This window comes from Bos taurus, chromosome 11 (genome assembly GCF_002263795.3).
Source record: "Bos taurus isolate L1 Dominette 01449 registration number 42190680 breed Hereford chromosome 11, ARS-UCD2.0, whole genome shotgun sequence".
Lineage (NCBI taxonomy): Eukaryota > Metazoa > Chordata > Mammalia > Artiodactyla > Bovidae > Bos > Bos taurus.
In genome coordinates this window covers 26132838-26152997 of record NC_037338.1, presented here as the reverse complement: position 1 = coordinate 26152997, position 20160 = coordinate 26132838, and the positions used below count along the sequence as shown (strand labels likewise).

Here is a 20160-nt window from a genome sequence, read left to right as displayed (position 1 = left end):
ACTGACTGACTTCACTTTCACTTTTCACTTCCATGCATTGGAGAAGGAAGTGGCAACCCACTCCAGTGTTCTTGGCTGGAGAATCCCAGGGAGGGTGGAGCCTGGTGGGCTGTCGTCTTTGGGGTCGCAGAGAGTCGGACATGACTGAAGCGACTTAGCAGCAGCAGCAGAATATATTTCCATACTCTTATTTAATAAATAACTTAATGAAAATATCTTTTTGCTCTAATTAATTACACACCTACTGTGAGTCCTGAAGTTATTTCCTCCTTATCTGGAGAGGCAACAGTTTGAAAATTATGATGAGAATGGTGAACGTGCTTGAAAAGTTCTTGATGACCGTTGATGCACATTTAGTAAAGTTTCCCAAATCTGAAATTGAGAACCATAAACTTAAGTGGTTGGAAAAAATATTTGACAGTAGTCCTTGTTTTTAGAAATAATGCATTCTTATAGCAACTTCTGTATAATATGACGAAATGCCTTCATCTTTTGGACTCTCTAAAAAGTGCCATTTAGCAAGTGAAATAATAAAAGGTGAAGCAGAGAAAGCAAGGAGCCACTAATGATGTCTGTACTCTGAACATTGATTTTTATATAAGGATTATTTCTTCTTTGTTTGTTTGTTTTTCCATTTTGGCTTTGTGGTAGTCTACTTAAGTAAAAGCTGCCTGTGTACTTTTTGACTGGTCATTGTGTATCTCTCAGATTAATTAGATATATTTTTTTCATTGTTAATATTTTGTTGTTTCCAAGGGATGACTTACCTGCTGCTCTTGAAAGCACCATTGACTGCTATGAAAAGTATAAAATCCTGCCAAGGATTCATGATGTCTTGTGTAAGCTGATAGAGAAAGGCGAGACTGAGCTAATTCAGAAAGGTTAGTCACCTTCTGATATCTTAGGGCTGTTAGTCTTTTTTTTTTCCCTCCTCTTTCTTGCTTGTGTAATCTTAATGTGTTGCTGTGAGGAGAAAATTTAACAGAAAGACAAGCATATCCAGAGAAACTTTTCTTTTGTTGCGCTTCTGAGTTGAAGAGAAGAATATCAGGTAAATTTTTTAACATTACAGATGTCCTTGTTTTTAGTAACTGTTCATTTTGAAAAGTTGCCCTTTGTTGTTTTTCTTTTGCTCCACTTCTTGATGAGCTGTCTTTGTGGGGATTTTCATCCTTAATCTCACCAGTTCTCTTTGAAACTAGTCATAGGTGCTTAATGTCATAAATATATGCTGTTAGGTAAAGAATGTGACAGAAAATTGTTTCATATAGCTATAAGCTTTAAGTTATTCTGAATATTTATTTTAAAGTTTTCTGATATTTGTTCAGAATTCTTCAAGTGATACTGTGTTACTCTATATTTTTTCTTCTAATATATTTTCTTCTTTCCTCTCTAGCAATGGACTTTGTGAGCCAAGAACAGGGTGAAATGACTATGCTCTATGATCTCTTCTTTGCCTTCCTACAAACGGGAAATTACAAAGAGGCCAAGAAGATCATTGAGGTATGATGTTAACTACAGTATTGTAATTGTACAGCTATTTAGACTCTTAATTAGAATATGTTTTAAAATTTTAACCTTTAATTACACTTTTTTTGATTCATGTTAATATAATTCAGTCCCAATAATGTAGGGTTGGGGGGAGACTCGGCCAGCTTCTTTATTGTATGTAATTACAGTTCAGAAAAGGCAGCCTGGTTGTATATTGAATTTGTTTCTTCACTTTGTTAAATTCACTGTTATATATCAAAATGACATTTGCATATTAAATCTTGGATTGTGGAACAATTAAATTAAACTGGCATTCCTGGGTGTAAAGTTGCTAATCCTCTTTGCCAAGGAATTCTTTGTTCTTAAAAGCAGTGGAATTTAATTTGCTGCAGACCATGCTCAGATTTATTTGTAATGCTTGTCTACAAGTTAATCAGCCAAACAAGTGCTGTCTGCAACTGTTTGGCATTTAATTTAAAATTTCTTCTTTTTTTTTTCCACTATGGTAAGCAGCTTATGGGAAATGGTAGGTGACAAACCTGGGCTATTTAGGATTAGTATATTTTATCTAGGCTTGATTGAAATTTTGCTTACTGAAATTGATAAGTCAAAGGACAACTATGAAGTCTGTCCAAATTGTGATTAATTTCACTATTAAAACAGTCCTGTGTCCCCTAAAAAGTCATTTCATAGAAGACGGACACATCATCTTAGATATTGCTTAATGTGTGTAAAATAAACTTGTAAATATATCAGTCATCATGTTTCTCTCAGATAGACCTTACTGCTTGCTACCCATGTCTTTTCCCAAAAGTGCCCATGATGGATGGCCCATGATGGACGAGACATGGACGTAGTCTTTGGCCTCCTTGCTTTTATGTTGATGACTGCGTATAATGGATTTGAAAATACAGGCACACAACCCAGAAAATTACTAGTTTCTCTTGACATTTTTCAAAGAAGAGAAACGTCTAGCATGAAAAAGGACTGTGAAATTAATTCAGAACTTTCTTCTTTTTTCCTCTTTAATCCAGTCTGTCCTTCTAGCAGAGGGAAGTAAGGTGTACTGTCTCGGACAGGTGCCTTTGTAGCTCTAGTAGTTCATTTGTATTTTCTGGGAAATGGTATAAATTCTCTCACTTGAAGTGCATAGCGTAGGTATCTGAAGATGAGGGGAGCTGTCTGCCTGTTGAGTTCTGCTCCTCTGTATGCATGTTATCAATATAGTAAGGCACCGATCAGAGCAGAAATAAAACTCAGGTATTCAGACAATAGCGATTAGAAGTTCTACAGCAGGAAAGCAGGTGCCTCTCTTTGTGTAATAAGCAAGACGTAATAGGAAGAGCAAAAGGCTTAAGAGTGGGTTCTCCTTTTGTCATTTACTTCCTATTGTGATAAAGAATAAGTTACTAAACCTTTTTAAGCTTTCTCATCTATAAAATGGAATATAGTATCTTTCTTTAAGATTCAATCACATAATTTAGAATGTAAAGCAGCTTGCATATTTCTTGAATTATGATAGTAATCAATAATATTAATCCTCTTTGCCCCTTAAAGGTAAAGACTCTGTTGTCTTCTTCACCCCACATAATTCACAAAATTATGCTTTAGTGTAAGGTACATTCTTGTCACGTGAACAGGCAAGAGAAGGAGGCTACCTCTTAATTACTTAAGGTTTTGCCAGTGTACAACAGTTAGTTGAGTGTAATCATTTAGGAATGGCTGTATACTGATGGCAGAATTTTATAGTGAAAGTGTATAGAACTGCTTAAAGGATAGAGAATAGCTTTACAGAATCCTTTTGCAGTACCCTAGGGTAGGACGGCAAGGTATGCAATATATGGAAATATTTGAGGCACATTTTTAGTTTTTTTTGTTAATGGTTAGTTGGAGTTGAATTAAAGTAAGAACTTGAATTTTTTTTTTTAACTTTTTATTTTGTGTTAGAGTATAGCCAATTAACAAACAGTGTTATCAGAGTTTCAGATGAACAGCAAAGGGACTCAGCCATATATATATACACACATATATCCATTCTCCCTCAAATTCCCCCTCCCATCCAGGCTGCCACTTCACAAAGTGGCAGAGTTCCATGTGGTATTCAGTAGGTCCTTGCTGGTTATCCGTTTTAAATACGGTTGTGTGTACATGTCCATCCCAAATTCCCTAACTATCCCTTTTCCCCATTCTTCCCCCCCAACCCACCCCCAACAGCAACCATAAGCTTGTTCTTGGAGTCTGTGAGTCTGTTTCTGTTTTGTGAGTTCATTTATATCATTTCTTTTTAGATCCCACATATAAGGGATGTCGTACCATATTTCTCCTCCTATGACTGACTGACTTCACCCAATATGGCACTCTCTAGGTCCATCCATGTTGCTGCAAATGGCAGTTTTCATTCTTTTTAATCACTGAGTAGTATTCCATCGTATGTATGGTCCACATCTTCTGTATCTGTTCCTCTGTCGATGGACATTTAGGTTGCGTCCATGTCTTAGCTATTGTAAGCAGCGCTGCAATGAACACCCGGGTGCACGTATCCCTTCGGATCGTGTTTTTCTTCAGATACATACTCAAGAGTGGGATTGCAGGGTCATTCGGTAACTCGGTTTTTATCTTTCTAAGGAACCTTCATACTGTTCTCCATAGTTACTATACCAGTTTACATTCTCACCAGCAGTGTAGGAGGGGGAACTCAATATTTTGATTGTTAAAATTCAAGGCCTGGAGTTCTCCTTTGTGATTTTCTAAGGATTATTGAAAATCTTAAAAGTAATGAATATTAATAAATGAGGACAGTACCAGCATATGAAAGAACATAATAAATACTGAACAACATTTTTATCATTCCCCAAAATGCAACAGTGTGTTATCCAAGGGTAGATTCACTAGGGTTGAATTTCCAAAGCAAAATATGCAATAAAGCTTCTTTGTATCCTAAGCACTGTGGGAGATAAGATAAGCCAGTCAACCAGTCATATTTTATGCTCTCCTTAAATGAAGACCAAGACAAGATTTGGTGTGTTATATGACCTGTGTTTTTAAAATGAGTTGGTTTACATATATCATAAATGTATTATGTTTTAACATAGTTTTATATTTCTAACCATCGTTTATTGCAGGAGAGTGGAATTATAGCTGGTATTTTGCTATATACTTTTCTGTATTTTCTTGAGTTTTCAGTAATGAGGATATATATATATATTCTTATTCTATATATATTCAGAAAGAGTGTTGTTTTCCTCTACAAGAAAGGCTAAGGGAGAGAAAAGTAAATCAGACCTAGATTGATTCTCAAGGAATTAATGTGAAGCTTCTTGAACATAACATTAATACATGAAGATAACATCTGTATTAGACTGATAATTGTTAACTGCTATAAGAAAAATATAAATGGTTTTGAGAGTTCAAGAGAGAAACTTACTCTTAATGTAGGAAATACGGTGACTTTACTGATAACGGGGTTTAAGGTGCGGATTGATGGATGTGGTAGTACTCTTCACATTTGGGAGTTTGATGGGGTTGGAAGTGTGTTAAAGGTATTAAGAGGTAGAGCAAAGAAGTAGGAAAGGGAAATCTTTAAATAATTCCTTTTTTCCTCCAACTTCATTGAGATATTAGTAACACTTAACATTGTGTAACTTTAAGGTGTACACCCTGTTGATTTGATATGCTTATATATTACACAATGATTACCATAGTAGTGTTATTTAACAGCTCTGTTACCTCATGTAATAATTACCCTTTCTATGGTGAGAACATTTAAGATCTGTTCTTAGCAACATTCAAATACATGAGAGTGTGTGTGTACATAAGCTGTATTATTAGATTTAATTGCAGTGTTGTATGTTAGATCCCCAGAACTTACTCATTTTAGAACTGGGAGTTTGTACTGTTTGACCAGCATCTCCCTGTTCCCCCCACCCCCAAGACCCTGGCAACCACCATTTTATGCCCTGGTTTTAGGAGTTTGGGTTTTTTAGATTTCACATATAAGTGATAATCATAAAGTCTTCCCCTTTTTCTGACTTACTTTCCTTAGCATGATGCCTTCATGGTCCGTCTGTGTTGTCGCAAATGGCAGGACTTCTGTGTGCATGAGTGTGTGTGTGTGTTGTGTGTCTGACTTAAGTCTTATAATTTTCAATGTACAGATCTTTCATAGCCTTGGTTAAATTTATTCCTAGGGTTTGTTTGGTTTTTTAAAATCATTTTGATAATCTTGTGAATTAGGATTGTTTCAATTTTTTTTTCAGATATTTTGTTCCTAGTGGATAGCAGTCAAACTGACTTCTTTATGTTGATTTTGTATCCTGCAACTTTACTGAATCCATTGATCAGTTGTAATAGTTTTTTTGGTGGAGTCTTTAGTATTTTCTACATATAAGATCTTGTCATCTGCAAACAAAGCCAGTTTTATTTTTTTCCTGATTTCCTAAATAAATCTTTCATCCTGGGGTATAGGATTTAAAAGAAATACCTTGTAAAGGTAGGTTGTTCGCAGAGACCCTTCAGTATCTGAATAAGCAGGCTGGAGTTCATTCAGAAGACAGTGAACTCTCAGCAATGTTAGAAAGAAGTTTATACTAGCAGAAGGATGTGTGATCGATGAAAGGAGGTTTGGGACAGTAAGATTAATAGGATCTGAATTAGGATAGTGGTTGTGGGGATTTTCAGGACACTTTACTCAGTCATTTTAAATGATACGTAATAGTAGATATCTCAATGCTAGTGACCTTAATTAGCAGAAAGTATGGAGGAGACTGGCAAAGACTGAAGGCAGGAGGAGAAGGGGACAACAGAGGATGAGATGGTTGGATGGCATCACCGACTTGATGGACATGAGTTTGAGCAAGCTCTGGGAGTTGGTGATGGACAGGGAAGCCTGGCATGCTGCAGTCCATGGGGTTGCAAAGAGTTGGACACATCTGAGCTACTGAACTGACTTATGGTGAATTAAGGGCTTCTCAGGTGGCTCAGTGGTAAAGAATCTGCCTGCCAAGCAGGAGACATGGGGAGATCCACTGGAGAACGAAATGACAATCCACTCCTGTATTCTTGCCTGGGAAATCCCGTGGACAGAGGAGCCTGGCAGGCTGTGGTCCATAGGATCGCAAAGAGTTGGACATGACTGAGCAACCAAACAACAATGATGAATTAACAGAGGCATAAGAGCATCTAAGCTCTGACTTGAGATACATTGAGGTCTGACAACAGCACCATCCCAGCACCTTATAAAGTTGGCATTGGCAGATTTCGTAACTTAAAACTGGGTCAAGTCCTTTAACTAAGGTGGTGGGCAAAATTTGCATGGTTTCTAAAATTTGCGTGTCTTCCCAGTGTGATCAATTTCCCCTCCATTTCTCTCTTCCCTTCCTTCCTTCAGTAAACAGTTATGGATCACATCTTACAGTCTGTCCTAAAGATAGACTTTAGAAAGATGAAAGTGCAATAATTGTTTTATTGTAACAGAACGTGCTATAAAAGTATCTGTTTCAAGACTAGATAGATCTTTTTGAGGAAGTTATGTTTGGGATGAGAACTAAAGGATGAACTAGGAGCAAGGCAGGTAATGAGTGGAAGCAAAAACATCTCACTTAGAGGACACTACCTGTGCAAAGGCCCCAGAGCAGGACAGGACTTCTCTTCTTTATCCTTGTTCTTTCTCTTAAGGCTTTATCAGACAACGCTGCTAAGACCACATCTAGAGTGTCTAGGACAGTGTTAAACACTGAATGTTAGCTTTATGCTCTGCTTTCTCTGTGATGTTCTTTCTTGTGTTGAAGTCAAACCCTTTTCTCTCATCTTCAGTCTCATCCTCTGTAGGCTGACTGTCCCTTGTTCCTTCCAGTATTCTTCTGGCACATTCTGGAATGAAATGTGCAACTGGGGAAATGTTCACAAATTATTTTTGTAAACTTCAATATCAGATAAATACACTTTGTGTGTTGTGTTTTGTCTCCCAGTGATGATGGGCAGCCTGATTGTTCCCCCTGTGGATGCTGTGTTGTGCTTAGTCATTTCAGTCGTGTCCAGTTCTTTGCAGCCTCCATGGACTGTAGCCCACGAGGTTCCTCTGTCCATGGGGATTCTCCAGGCAAGAATACTGGAGTGGGTTGGATTCCCTTCTCCAGGGGATCCTCTCGACCCAGGGATCACAGGTCTCCCACATTGCAGGTGGATTCTTTACCGTCTTGAACTACCAGGGAAGCCCATGAATACTGGAGTGGGTAGCCTATCCCTTCTCTAGGGGATCTTCCTAACCCAGGAATCAAACTGGGGTCTCCTGCATTGCAGGCGGATTCTTTACCAGCTGAGCTACCAGGGAAACCCTCCGCTTGTGTATAGATTCAAGTAAAGCTTAACATGTGTTACTGTTTAAAATACACCAAGTTTATTAAGACTCACTATCAGTGCCTCTACTCATCTAGTCATCTTTGTAGGTTTTCTGTCCTTTATTCAATGCTTATTTCTTTTGTATATACTTGAAATTGAATCATATAGCTTACATAATACTTTCTTCACCCTACATTGCTCTCTCTGCATTCTCTGAACGTCAGTAAGAACTGTTCTAAAGCATTTTTAATGACTACATCATTCTTTTTATAAGATTATTTGCCCATTCCTCTTTTGAGAACATTTTTCACTATTGTAAGTAGTCATCATAATTCACATCTTTACCTCCTAGCCTATTTGTTTTTCAGATTATTTACTTAGGATCATTTCTCAGAAGTGGATCATATGTTATTATTTTTAAGGCCCCTGATGCATAAAGACAAAAATTTTGTTGTGTGTTTATAGATGATACCTCTTTTATGGTTCATAGTAGCAAAGATTGGACTAAAACCCAGGCCTCCTGAGTTCTGGTATTTTAGTCCTATACTTCTTTTGCTACATATTATGATAAAATAGGGTGGTGTTTCTTTGTTTAGAGAAAATTACTTCATTCTTTTAGTCAAGTTCATTCGCCTCCCAGGAAAGAAGTGTTGTGGGTCATTTAAATAAATTAACACTTTAGATAATTCATTTTATGTTTTTAAGATTGCAGCTTAAGTCCAGGGAGAGATGGTACAAACAAGTACAGAAAGTTAAATAATGACATGAAATGTTAAATAACCATATTAAAAGTTTCTGTAGAGAATTATATCAGTTTTATTCTTAACCCTTTGAGCAGCTCAGGTATTACAGCTAAGTTCTCAGGATACAAACACAAAGATGAGTAAGAGTCTACTTTAAACTTACTTAGCGTTTCTTTCTAACCTCCTCTCTTAAGGTTCAAACCTAGATTACAAGCTAAGCAGAATAACTGATATTAGTAACATTTTAACACTTCTCAAATGATTTTCATGTGCATCTTCCTGTGAGCCTCACAGAACAACTCTGAGGAGTAATTAGGGTGGTGAAACTTCAGTTCAGGGTGTGAGTGTGGAGGTTATTTAGTTAGTAGTTGTCATGGACTTGGAAATTTCAGATTTTCTGTTGGTACACTTACACCATTTCTGCCTCTGCTTCCATGATCTCTCTTTTTAAAAAATTGAGATAAGATATAATGTTTCATTAAGTTTAAGGTGTTGGACCTGTTGATTTGATATATTTATGTATTCAATATGGGGCTTTCTTGATGGCTCAGATGGTACAGAATCTGCCTTCTATGCAGGAGACTTGGGTACGACCCCTGGCTCAGGAAAATCCCTTGGACTAGGGAATGGCAGTCCACTTCAGTATTCTTTCCTGGGGAATTCTATGGACAGAGAAGCCTAGTGGACTACAGTCCATGGGATCTCAAAGAGTCAGACATGAGTGAGCAACTGACACTTCACTTTCACTTTCTTTTTCATGTATTCAGTTCAGCCTCCATGATCTCTCAACCTTTAATATCTGAATCACCAAAACAACTTAAAATTTCTCCAGAATTTCTCTTTCTTGAATTTTCCTTCTCTCTTTCTCTGCTGTTTCTCTTCCATAACATTTCAGCCAGAGTAAATTTGCTATCTTCTCAGGGGGCATATCCCTTCTTTTTATGACTTTGCCTTAGGACCAAAATTTTGGATTATAGCAGTCTCCCAACCTTCGTTCCTCCTTCCTTTGTTCTTTAACAGATCAGATTCAGGGCTTTATTCTAATTTGCCTTCCTTAATAAGCCAAAATGGATCTCACATATAAAGAAGGGATTTTAGAGCTGGTTCCCCCACTGTGTGCGTATGTGTGCTCAGTCGTGTTCAACTTTTGCAACTCCGGGGATTGCAGCTCGCCAGGCTCCTCTGTCCATGGGATTTCCCAGGCAAGAATACTGGAGTGGGTTGCCATTTCCTTCTCCAGTTCCTCCGCGTCTGTCCCCCAGATTTCAGGAGATGTCAGTTCTCGTGCCAGTTTATACTCCCTCTCTCCCACGAGTTACTTAGTATCTTCTGTAACACTGGGATCATATTTAGTTAATGATAGATGGTTGGTTTGACTTGCTCAGCCATATTTTCCTCCTTACTAGACATGGTCTTTAAGCCTGTCTCTGGAGAGTGTAGAGAAAGGACAGTTGTTGAAAGGTTTAATACTTACCATGATGCCCTTTTACTCCTTGCTGTTTTGGCTCTGGGGATAGATAGTTGGTTCTTACTGGTTTTGTTTGTCCCTTCCTCCTCGTGCATTTGATTGTCCTCCTACTACTTCAGCTAGAGGACGTGCAGCCAGAGTGGTGGTTTTCCATTTTCCATTTCTAGCAGTAATGGTAACAAAACTCAGAACAGGTAAAAATCACTATTTTAGTTAAATTTAAAATGATTTCCTTTGAGGTGGAGTTTGTCTTTTTTTTTTTTTTCTGCGGGGACGGGGGACAGTTCCTGGTCAGGCCCCACAGGGAAGGGAGCCATGGGCAGCCCGGGGTGTCCAGGAAGCAGGGAGCCGTTGAGTAGGGTTCCCAGGAAGCCCTGCTTCCAGCATCAGTTGTGCCAAGTGGCCTTCTCAGCACTGCCCAGGGTGGGCATCTGAAGACCATCGTGAAATAGACATCATTTGCTGAGGTGGAGTTTGAAGTAGAAGAATATTCATCTGTTTTCACTTCAAAATGATAAGTATCAATATTATACTTAATATCTGTTTCTACTTATATACATAGAAGCCTGTTATGAAAAAAGCAAATTTATATCAGTGATGTAACGAAATTAATGAAAATTATTTTTTAAATTGGGATTACTTTTTTCTAATACAAGTGAACCTGGTTCTGAATTGCAGCTGCACAAAGTGTGTTTTGAAGCACAGTAACCCAGGTGGAAACAAACATGCTGTTTGTTTTTTTAAATTACAATAATTACTTTATCCTCACTGTCTATTAAATAGATTGTGCATAGGAAAAACAGGAAAAATTAAAGATGAGTTCATTGTTTTAATTAAGCATTAACTAGTTTTGGATAAGTTATATTTAGCATCCCAATTAGAATTCTATTCTCCATGTTTTTATTACATTTTCTTTTTTTTTTTTTTTGCTTTCAACTTACAGTGTTTAAAATTCAATAAGATGTTAAGAGATAAGCCAGAAATGTAGACTGTTACAGAAGCCTAGGAGATTTAGTTAATCTGACCTAGATGTTCTTTTGATGATTGAGATTGATTTGGGAAAACAGTCCTTAATTTCATAATGAAGCATAGGAATATCTGCCATATAAGTCAGTTGTCCTGCCAGTGACAGGCAGATTAATCGGCCACAAAAAGGAAGAGTTTGCCATGAAAGTTGTGCTATTTAGATCATTGCCATTTGGATGAGCAGTAATATTGAAAGTTGTAAGTGAATGTAGCCCTTACATTTTGCCATGTTCTAAAGAGGATTATCTAGTATTTTTTTCAAGGGCTTTTTGTGTACATTTGATGTTGGCTTCGTTTTCAGTGTAATGCACGTGAAACAGAACAGATAATGTGAGAACATCCTTGAGTAGAAATTGGATGTGAAAGTAAATATTAGTGATGTTTGAGAATATATATATATATCAACAGTTAATTTATTCCACATTTATTTCTTGTAACCCCAAATCTGGGTACTTGCACAGTTAGAATGAGAACACTTAATTTACAAACTTCTATACCAATTTTTTTGTCGTTCTACCAAAGCCCTGAGATGTTGGTTCTTGCATCAGCTTTTAATTTAACATTGTACAATATTAAGAAATAAAACATAATGAGGACTTAGAAATAAGAGATCAGATTTGAGGGTTGCTTGGTGTAGTCCACAAAACTGAGTGAACAGAGCAGTAAAGGCATGTCCTCTGGACTGGAGCTGCCAGGGTATGTTGTTTTCTTGTCATAATACTGTGATCATGTATTAAATACTGTAGTGTTTCCATAGGGAAGCCCTCATAGATGATGAAGATGCTGTGGGTAGAGTGATAGATCCTTGAAATTAAATGTGAAGTGGTTTGTCTTTTATTTTAGTATCCAAAACTGTAAAGTAATTGTTTTGAAACTAGAATTATTGACTAATTATTAGTTATTCCTAATTGAGGCTATAACATACATCTCAATTATTGAAATAAGCTAAGACTATGAACTAACTGAGTACTTGGATTGTTTTTAGTACCTAGCTCTTGAAACATTTAGTTTTCGATACTAGGCAGGCATGTGTGGTCATCAGAATACTTTCATCACTAAGTTTTACAAGGCATGTTTCTGTAAAAGCCATGGGTTTATCATTGTGATAATTATTAAGTCTATGAAACGTATTAATAATTTTTGCTTTCTGAATCTCTTGGGATCTCTATAAAGTGTGTGTGTGTGTGTGTCTAATTTGATATATTTTGGAGTTGATTTAGTCCATCATTTCAAGGTTTCTTTCTTTTTCAACTACAGAACGCTTAGCCATTTTTAATAATTATAGATTTATGGAATTAAAATTGACCTACAGAGTAGCATTTTGAAATAACCCGAATCTGCTAGACATTGGTTAAGTATAGGTTGTTCTAATCCTAAAGGTCCTTGATAACTGTGGGATTAAGTTATAGATTTCTTTTAGTATATACATTTGGGAAGGAGGCAGCCAGGGTCATTAGAAGGAAAACTGTCATTGAGGGAAAATTAACATTTGGCTAAAGCCTTACCTTGTGTGCTGTATGATTATTTTATTTTACAGACTCCAGGCATTAGAGCTCGGCCTACAAGACTTCAGTGGTTTTGTGATAGATGTATTGCAAATAATCAGGTTTGTGTTTAATTTCTGGTCTCCCTCACCCAAAACTGTGAGTAGAAAGCAAGTGTCCTCCATGTCCTGTGAGCAGTTGGGGATTTCATGAGATGTAGCTTTGCTTACCTTTGGTTACCTTGGTGATTTTCCAAATAAGCAATCACTTAATTCTGGTTCCTGAGGTCTACAGAATCCCTAAAAATAATAACATGGGCTCTGAAGATTTCAGCTGGCTTCATTCTGCTTGTTGGTTTGAGCAGGGCTGACGTTTCCTTGGCAGTTGAAACCTGCTTCAGTCGTTAGTGACCAGAGGAAATGCTTGATGGGAGCCCAGTGGAGTTTCTACTTTACTCCAGCCCAGATGCCTCTCACATCGTGCCAAGAAAAAGCCACAGGGAAAGAGGAGTATAAAGTTGGGGTGGAGAATATTCCTGTTAACAGATATAGATGTACTCACTGAGTCCTCCACCCTCAGTATCTTTGAATTTTCCAAAATGCTCCTCTGTGGAGGTTTTCACAACTAGAGAGTCATTCATATGTATTCTTGTCTCCAAAGAATCCTTTAGCTCTTTAGTTTAAAATTGTTTTTAATTGTGATAAAATACATATGGCATCACATTTATCATTTTAATCATTCTTAACATGTATAGTTAGTGGCATTAAGTACAGTTGCATTCTTGTGCTCAGTCCTTTAACCTTTGAAGTAAAGTTAGCCTACCCTTTGGGTAAAGCTGATTTGAAGGATTATTCACCTGTGACTTGTCAACTATAAAATGCATCCTTTATACAATCTAGATCCCTCTGTTAATCTTATTTTTAAGGTTGAAACTCTAGAAAAATTAGTGGAGCTGACACAGAAGCTATTTGAATGTGATAGAGACCAGCTATACTACAGTCTGCTAAAACTATATAGTAAGTAATATGACTCTTTCTCATGTTTTTATTTTGAGACATTTATTCTGTGGAAGGCAGTGCCTGGAAAGGAACATCAGGCCCTGAGGAAGCTCCTGGGGGTTTTCACTTGTGGAGTCTTCCACAGAGGCTCAAGTAGAGGCTAGATTGAATTTATATCACAAAATGTTGTGTTGTTTCACTAGACATCCTACGGTCTTCCCTGACATTCTTACTGCAATAATGAGAAAGTGAGTAAACTCTTCATCAGAGCCACAGAATTTAATGGGAGTTTTTGAGGAGAAACTATTCTTTTTTTCTTTTAATTTAAATTCTTTAGTAAATTTATCAGTCTATATTATTACTTCTATAAGTAATCATTGACATATTCATGCGTCTAGATATTTTTCCAGAAAAATGCATGTTTATATACAGACTCATTGTAAAAAATTCCTTTTCAAAATGTGATTGTATTGTAAGATAGTTTGGACTCAGTTCTATATTACCAACCTTTTCCTGCACTTTATCATCCGCCAGTGACTATATTGAACAGATATATTAGAGTTTACTCAACTTGTCTCCGACTGCTAGACGTGTGACTAGATTTTAGTTTTCCGTCTTATAAAACACTACATTAGTCGTCTTTATACCTTAATCTTTGTTCACAACCTTAATTGTTTCCCTAAGCTGAATTTGTATTTGCACTAAGGGTTGAAAGTGACGGTCATTTCTGAAACTTGGGGTCTCTGCTGTTAAGGAGTTGTCTAGTATGTTTATGCAAGTTTACACATCTGGAACTGTGTAGTCTCTTAAGGTATTTTGTGGAGAGAAACGACGGAATAGTCGGTGACCTTTCTTCCTTCCTTTCCTACATAAGATATTTGATCTCAATTTATTCTTCTTTTTCCTTCACCAAACATAGACAGCAGTGAATAAGCTGATTCATTTGTCTTTTTGAACTCGTATTTATCATCATTGGAGGCTTTGTCTTACATCTTGATGGTGTATATTAAATATGCTGGAAATCTTACATTTCATTCGTTGGTTACATTGACATACAGTTCACATGTAATTCTTAAAACTTTTCCCTTGAATGATGATCAGATTCTGGCATCCAACACTGAGGTTGTTGTTGAATGTATAGAATTTTAAAACTTGGGTTTTAGGCATTTAATCCTTAATTAGTAGTTTATAACCTGTATTAAAGTGCTAATTCTCCCCACTCCCCCTGCTTTTTCTTACTTTGAGAGAATTCTTTCTTTCATAAGTTCTAATTTTTTGCAAACTAAAAATACCGAAGTGATACATCTAAATGAGTTTTCAACCTTTAAAGTCATCCCCATAGAAGTCTTTGATTCAGAAATATCTCTGAAGCCCACAGTGCTAGCATTGAGGTAGGCACTGCAGATAGAAAACTGGCGTTCTTCAGAAGAGCTGGACCTGAGCTGGGACTGCCGATCCCTTGGGCTGAAAGAACAGCTGCAAGGACACAGGAGGTGCGTCCAGGGAAGATGAGAGGCGGCCGGCTTTACAGGCTTCTTTCTCCCTCTGGAGCTGACCTTTTGCTATTGTCAGCAAAAGGAAGAAAAGGAAAAACAAGTTTTAAGTTCATCTTAAAATTTCCTTTAGGGATAAGCAGGAACTCTTACCAGTAAACTCTGAGGTTTATTAGCGTTTTCTTTAATCCCTCTGTCTGTTCTGATGGACACCCCCTCCCAGCTCTGTATTTGAGCCAATAGTCTGAGAAGCTCTCCTCTGCTCAGCCGAGGAGCCTCTGAGGGTGAGATAGCATGACAGTGGCCTCTCATGGGACTGGAATCCAGAGGAATCATCATAGGGAAGTGTATGCTTTTTAACCCAGCTTCTGTCATGTTATGAATCAATAATGTGGTTGTGGTAACCCTAAACCTTCCCTTTCTGAAAGAAGAAGCAAGCTGTCTCCTCCTGCATGTGCCCCCTGCCCCTTTTTTGCCCTCTAACTTGGACCACTACTTAAATATGTTGAATAATTTATAAAGCACAATTTATTTGAAAAGGAACATGTAGTATGGAATGATATACAGAATGTGGCCCTGTAACACATGAAAAGTCCAGACTGGATTTCTGAGAAAACAGTTTGTTCAGTGTATTGGAATTTTTTATGAACTCATTCTTTTTCATAATATAATTTTAGCCCTTGAAAGTTCATTTTATTATTTCGGAGTATTTGTTAAAGGGCAGTTTTGCTTGTTTTATTTTAAAATAGTACCTTTCACACACATGTACACACTTACTTTGTTGTGAATTACAGCACACTACAGAAACATGCACAAGACAGAGATACATTGCTCCATGGTTCTGTAACACCCAGCCTCCATGGAACTATAATGGAGGTTAAGGAATAGAAATGTAACTCTCTTCATTCCTGTAAATACTAGCTCTACTAAACCAGCTTTCCTTTTCTACTTAATAATATGATGTTCAAAGGTGATCTGTTATAGGAATCTGCCATAATTCAAACTTTAGTTCTCTCCTTTCTAAGATATTTTGACTTCCCACTGTGATAGTCTTGTGAAATTAGCTCCTAAGCCCTGCAACAAACATTACATGAATGAAACAACTCCCTCACCTGCATATATATTATTATTTTAACATTACTAATAAGGAATATTCTGTTATTTCTAAAGGACAGTTTTTTCTTCTTACAGTTTTATTATATTCAAAACACTTCAGTTTCTTTACATATACAAAGAAGAGAATTTATTCTTTGTATATGTAAAGTACTCTCGCCAAAACTTGAGCTGCCTTACATTCATAATTTTGCGATAAAAGTTCTTTGAATCTATTTTTAAAACCCCAACATTTAAAACATGAACACTTATGGGATTTCCCTAGTGGTCCAGTGGCTATGACTCCATGCTTCCGCTGCAGGGGACCTGGGTTTGATCTCTATTCAGGGAACTAAGATCCCATGTGCTGCATGGCACAACTGGGAGGAAAAAGAAAACAGGAAAACCGCCCTGAGTGTTTATCCTAAGATGTTATTTAGGTGCTATTTTCTTTACTTATGACCATTGACATTTCTTTTTCATGCTGTATAGTCTTCCCTCCTCCATTATCACACACACAACATGAATGTATTCTGAATCACTGAAGGGCCCAGCCAGTACAGCAGTATACAAAGCAAAACGTCAAATGTTGTGTCCACACAATACCTGAGTTAATGTGTCCATGGCCATCCTTCCAAATCACTCTCTCTACATTTGTATCCGTGTATTTTTTTGCATATACACCTATTATTATTCTGATTGTTTAATGCTCTACATGTTTTGTGCACTGTGTTCTGTAGCTTATTTTGTTAATATGAAATAAATTCATAGGAAAAGATACATGCTTGCTTTTCTCCTTTTAGTTAACCAGTTTTAAGTGCTGGTATCCCTGGAACTTCCTAAGTTGGTCATTAAACATTTTTTTAATGAGTTTATGAACTCTTTGGTATATTTGTGTTTCATTTCCTTGCAGTCATTATTCTTTTTGGTGCCCAAATTGTCCCGTCTTTGGCCACTGGGAACCTCTTTACATCAGCTCCCTGTGTCATTTGACATTCTGCATTAGTCTTTGATAGGTCCGTATATTTAGGCCAAGCAGGACCATCCCGGCTTATGTGGCGTAATTCCTGTCCAAACTTTATTTTAGAGAGGAATGATATTTAGAGACCATAATCTGGTGATTGACACATGGGAAATTTAGAAACTACCCCATCCTGTCAGTAATACATAAAAACTTGCCAACTTTATAATTAAAACTCTGAACTCTAGAAATCTTTGTCTCAGTTTAACACTATAGGAACCGTGTGTGAAGTGCCAACTGTTGTTACATGCTAGTCAGATGGCCCCACAGTGAAGTCCCACAGCTATGTTCCTGTAAAATTCACTGATAGTGTCAAAAATTCCTTGGTTTTTATAGTTTAAGAGTTCTCAGATCATTTAGTACATCAGTGCTCTTGTTCTTTAAAGAAGGAACCATGAGTTCCAGGAAAGTGATGGAATTACTGAGGCAGTGTCCATTCCCTGGTTACAGCCAAGTCTGTGGGCTGTTTGATTTTTCAGATAACAAGTATGATTGTTGTTGTTTTGGTTAAAGGAATTTAAAGCCCCCGGGGTATATTCTTAAAGCCTTAGCCTTTCTGTGTCTTGGTGAGAGCATGGCTACCGATTTTGGCACTGACTAGTTTGGTTGCCTCAAATTTTTGTTCTATATTCTGTAATCCAGGTACATTTCCAAGATAGAAAGTGTGTATATCTCAGTTTCGTGCTGTATACACTGTCTAGTTCTCACCTGTATTCTGAAATATTTTCTTGTAAGCTGTTAGTCCATTTGAACAGGTGCCTCTCTGTTGTAGCCTGTTCTACCAAAGTGAATTATCTTCCCATACTCCTTCCAGTCTGAAAGCATGGAACTGTATCCATCTCTTCACTATCCGAAATAATAATTATTAGCTTAAAAAAAGTGCCTAAGCAGTTCTGTCCCCAGTGTGTGGAAACTTTCCCTGTGTCCTCCACAGTCCATAGTACCCTTTGGCATGAAACAGAAGTGGTCCACCTTTCCCTTTCTACAGAATTAAAGATTTGGGGGCTTGGGTTTTTGTTTTTATTTAATTAAAGTGTATTTGATAACCTTTATATATATATAAAGTTGAAATGTTTTATATATTAACATACTTGAAAAATTACTGTTGAATTTTATATTACATGAAAACATCTTAATGAAGGAAAAGCATAATTAGCTTATGAGAATCTTGCTTTGAAAATTGTAAATTTAGTAAGGATTTTATGTTAGTTAGGCTGATTTTATTATCAAAGTGTATATAAAATCACTCTGAACTTTAGGTTAATTTCTACTGTTTGGTTCACCTTTTAGTATATTCCTTATGAAACCTTGGGCTGCCATCTGTGTATGACTCCTAGGAAATTTTCTACTTGTTTTCTTTTTCTTTACTGGACGTTTCTGATGGAGTGTGAATGTGTTTTGTTTTTGTTCTTTGAGTTTTTTTTACTTTGAAGAGTCCGTTATCAAAAAGCTTATTAGCTTTTCAATTTTAGGGTGGGAGGAAATCTAGGAAAATTTAATGTGTTTTAGTATTTTGATATTTTTGAGAAACAAACATTCTTACGTTTTCTGAAACATTCGTGTCCTGAAACAAACCCTCTTCTGCAGCTGACCATACACCATTGAGATATTTCTTATTCATATTTTCAAAAGGCCACTTTTAAAACAGTATTTCTTTGTAACAGGTGTATTGAACTTAGTGTCATAAGTTTTTTCATATTTTGCTCTAATTTTTCACAGGCAGAAACTTAAATGACTTTCTCTTTTTTCAAAATTCATAGAATGTTTAAAAATGAAGTCTTGATTCTTAAAGTTTTTGCTATTTGTGAAAACTAGGTTATCACACAGAAGAAACTAGATATTTCATTATGAAGGAAATCTGCCAGTTTCTTTCCAATAACCTTCCTCTCCCCCTGTAATCTTACTTAAGTCTGTTGACATGAGAAATCTATTACACACTGACAGAAGTTCTTAAGGTCGACAGAAGAGACAGGATTCTCCCTATTGAACTAAGCAAAAAAATTTGTTGATTTGTCGCTTTTGACAAAGCTCATACCTTTGTACGTTTTCAGTCATTGTAGCTGTCTACTGGACTGTATATGTGCATCCTGTCATCTTTCCAGAGTCTACTGCTCGTAGTTGAGAAGTTTTTAATGAAGTGTGGTTTTTCTTTTCTTGTGTTTTAATAGGTAAGGACGTTCTGTGGTTTAAACTTCAAAAGGTACAAAAGGGTGTACAGAGAGAAGTCTTCTCACTTTTGGTCCACAATATCCTGGTCCTTTCCCTGGAGGCAGTGTTTGGAATACTTGCTTTAGCAGCAAATAAAAAGTTTTCAATATTTTCATGAATTTTGTTTAGTATGTTCATTAGTTTCTATTTATTTTTATAGAAGTAAATGGTGACTGGCAAAAAGCTGATGCTGTCTGGAATAAAATGCAAGAAGAAAATATTATTCCTCGTGAGAAGACATTAAGGTTATTAGCAGAAATCCTTAGGAACAATAATCAAGACGTTCCATTTGATGTACCCGAGGTAATTTGTTTTTAACTACAAGCATAATAGATTTTGTTGTCGATGTAAATTTAGGTTATAGATTAACCCAGCTTTACATTGAAAAGGTTGCTGTATTTACCACTTTTTCTTTAACTGAATAATTTTATTTTTAAGTTGTGGTATGAAGAAGAAAAAGATTCCCCAACTTCATTACCCTCACCTGTAGAAGTTAATCTCCAGAAAGAGCTATTGAATGCCTGCCGCACGAGGAGAAACAAAGGTAAACACGTGCCCTGGGGTCTTCGTTTAGATAGCAGCGTGGGATCTAAGCCCAGCAAGTCAGTAGTGATTTAGGAAGAGATGGAATTCTCTGTATATATTAGTTATTTTCTTTCACTTAACAAAGACATTTTGGTACAATTGGGAAAATTTAAATGTCGACTCAGTAGTAGGTAATTAAGGAGTCACTCTCATGTTTATATTAGATAGAATAACAGCTTATGATTTATAGATGTCATTGAGTTTGGAGATCAGTA

The 20160-nt window shown here is 36.7% G+C and overlaps 1 protein-coding gene and 1 non-coding gene across 2 annotated transcripts in view; one reads left to right on the top strand and one right to left on the bottom strand.

Moving 5' to 3' along the window:
* LRPPRC (leucine rich pentatricopeptide repeat containing) overlaps positions 1–20160 on the top strand; it is a 99428-nt gene that overhangs the window by 54424 nt on the left and 24844 nt on the right. Inside the window, exons 24-29 of the mRNA XM_005212713.5 lie at positions 757–881; positions 1397–1503; positions 12602–12670; positions 13474–13564; positions 19521–19663; positions 19799–19904. Of these exons, the coding sequence (XP_005212770.1) occupies positions 757–881; positions 1397–1503; positions 12602–12670; positions 13474–13564; positions 19521–19663; positions 19799–19904 (641 nt within the window). The remainder of the gene's footprint in view (positions 1–756; positions 882–1396; positions 1504–12601; positions 12671–13473; positions 13565–19520; positions 19664–19798; positions 19905–20160) is intronic.
* LOC112448916 (small nucleolar RNA SNORD35) lies at positions 10416–10502 on the bottom strand. The gene has a single exon (XR_003037375.1). It is a non-coding gene; the product is annotated as a small nucleolar RNA SNORD35 (small nucleolar RNA).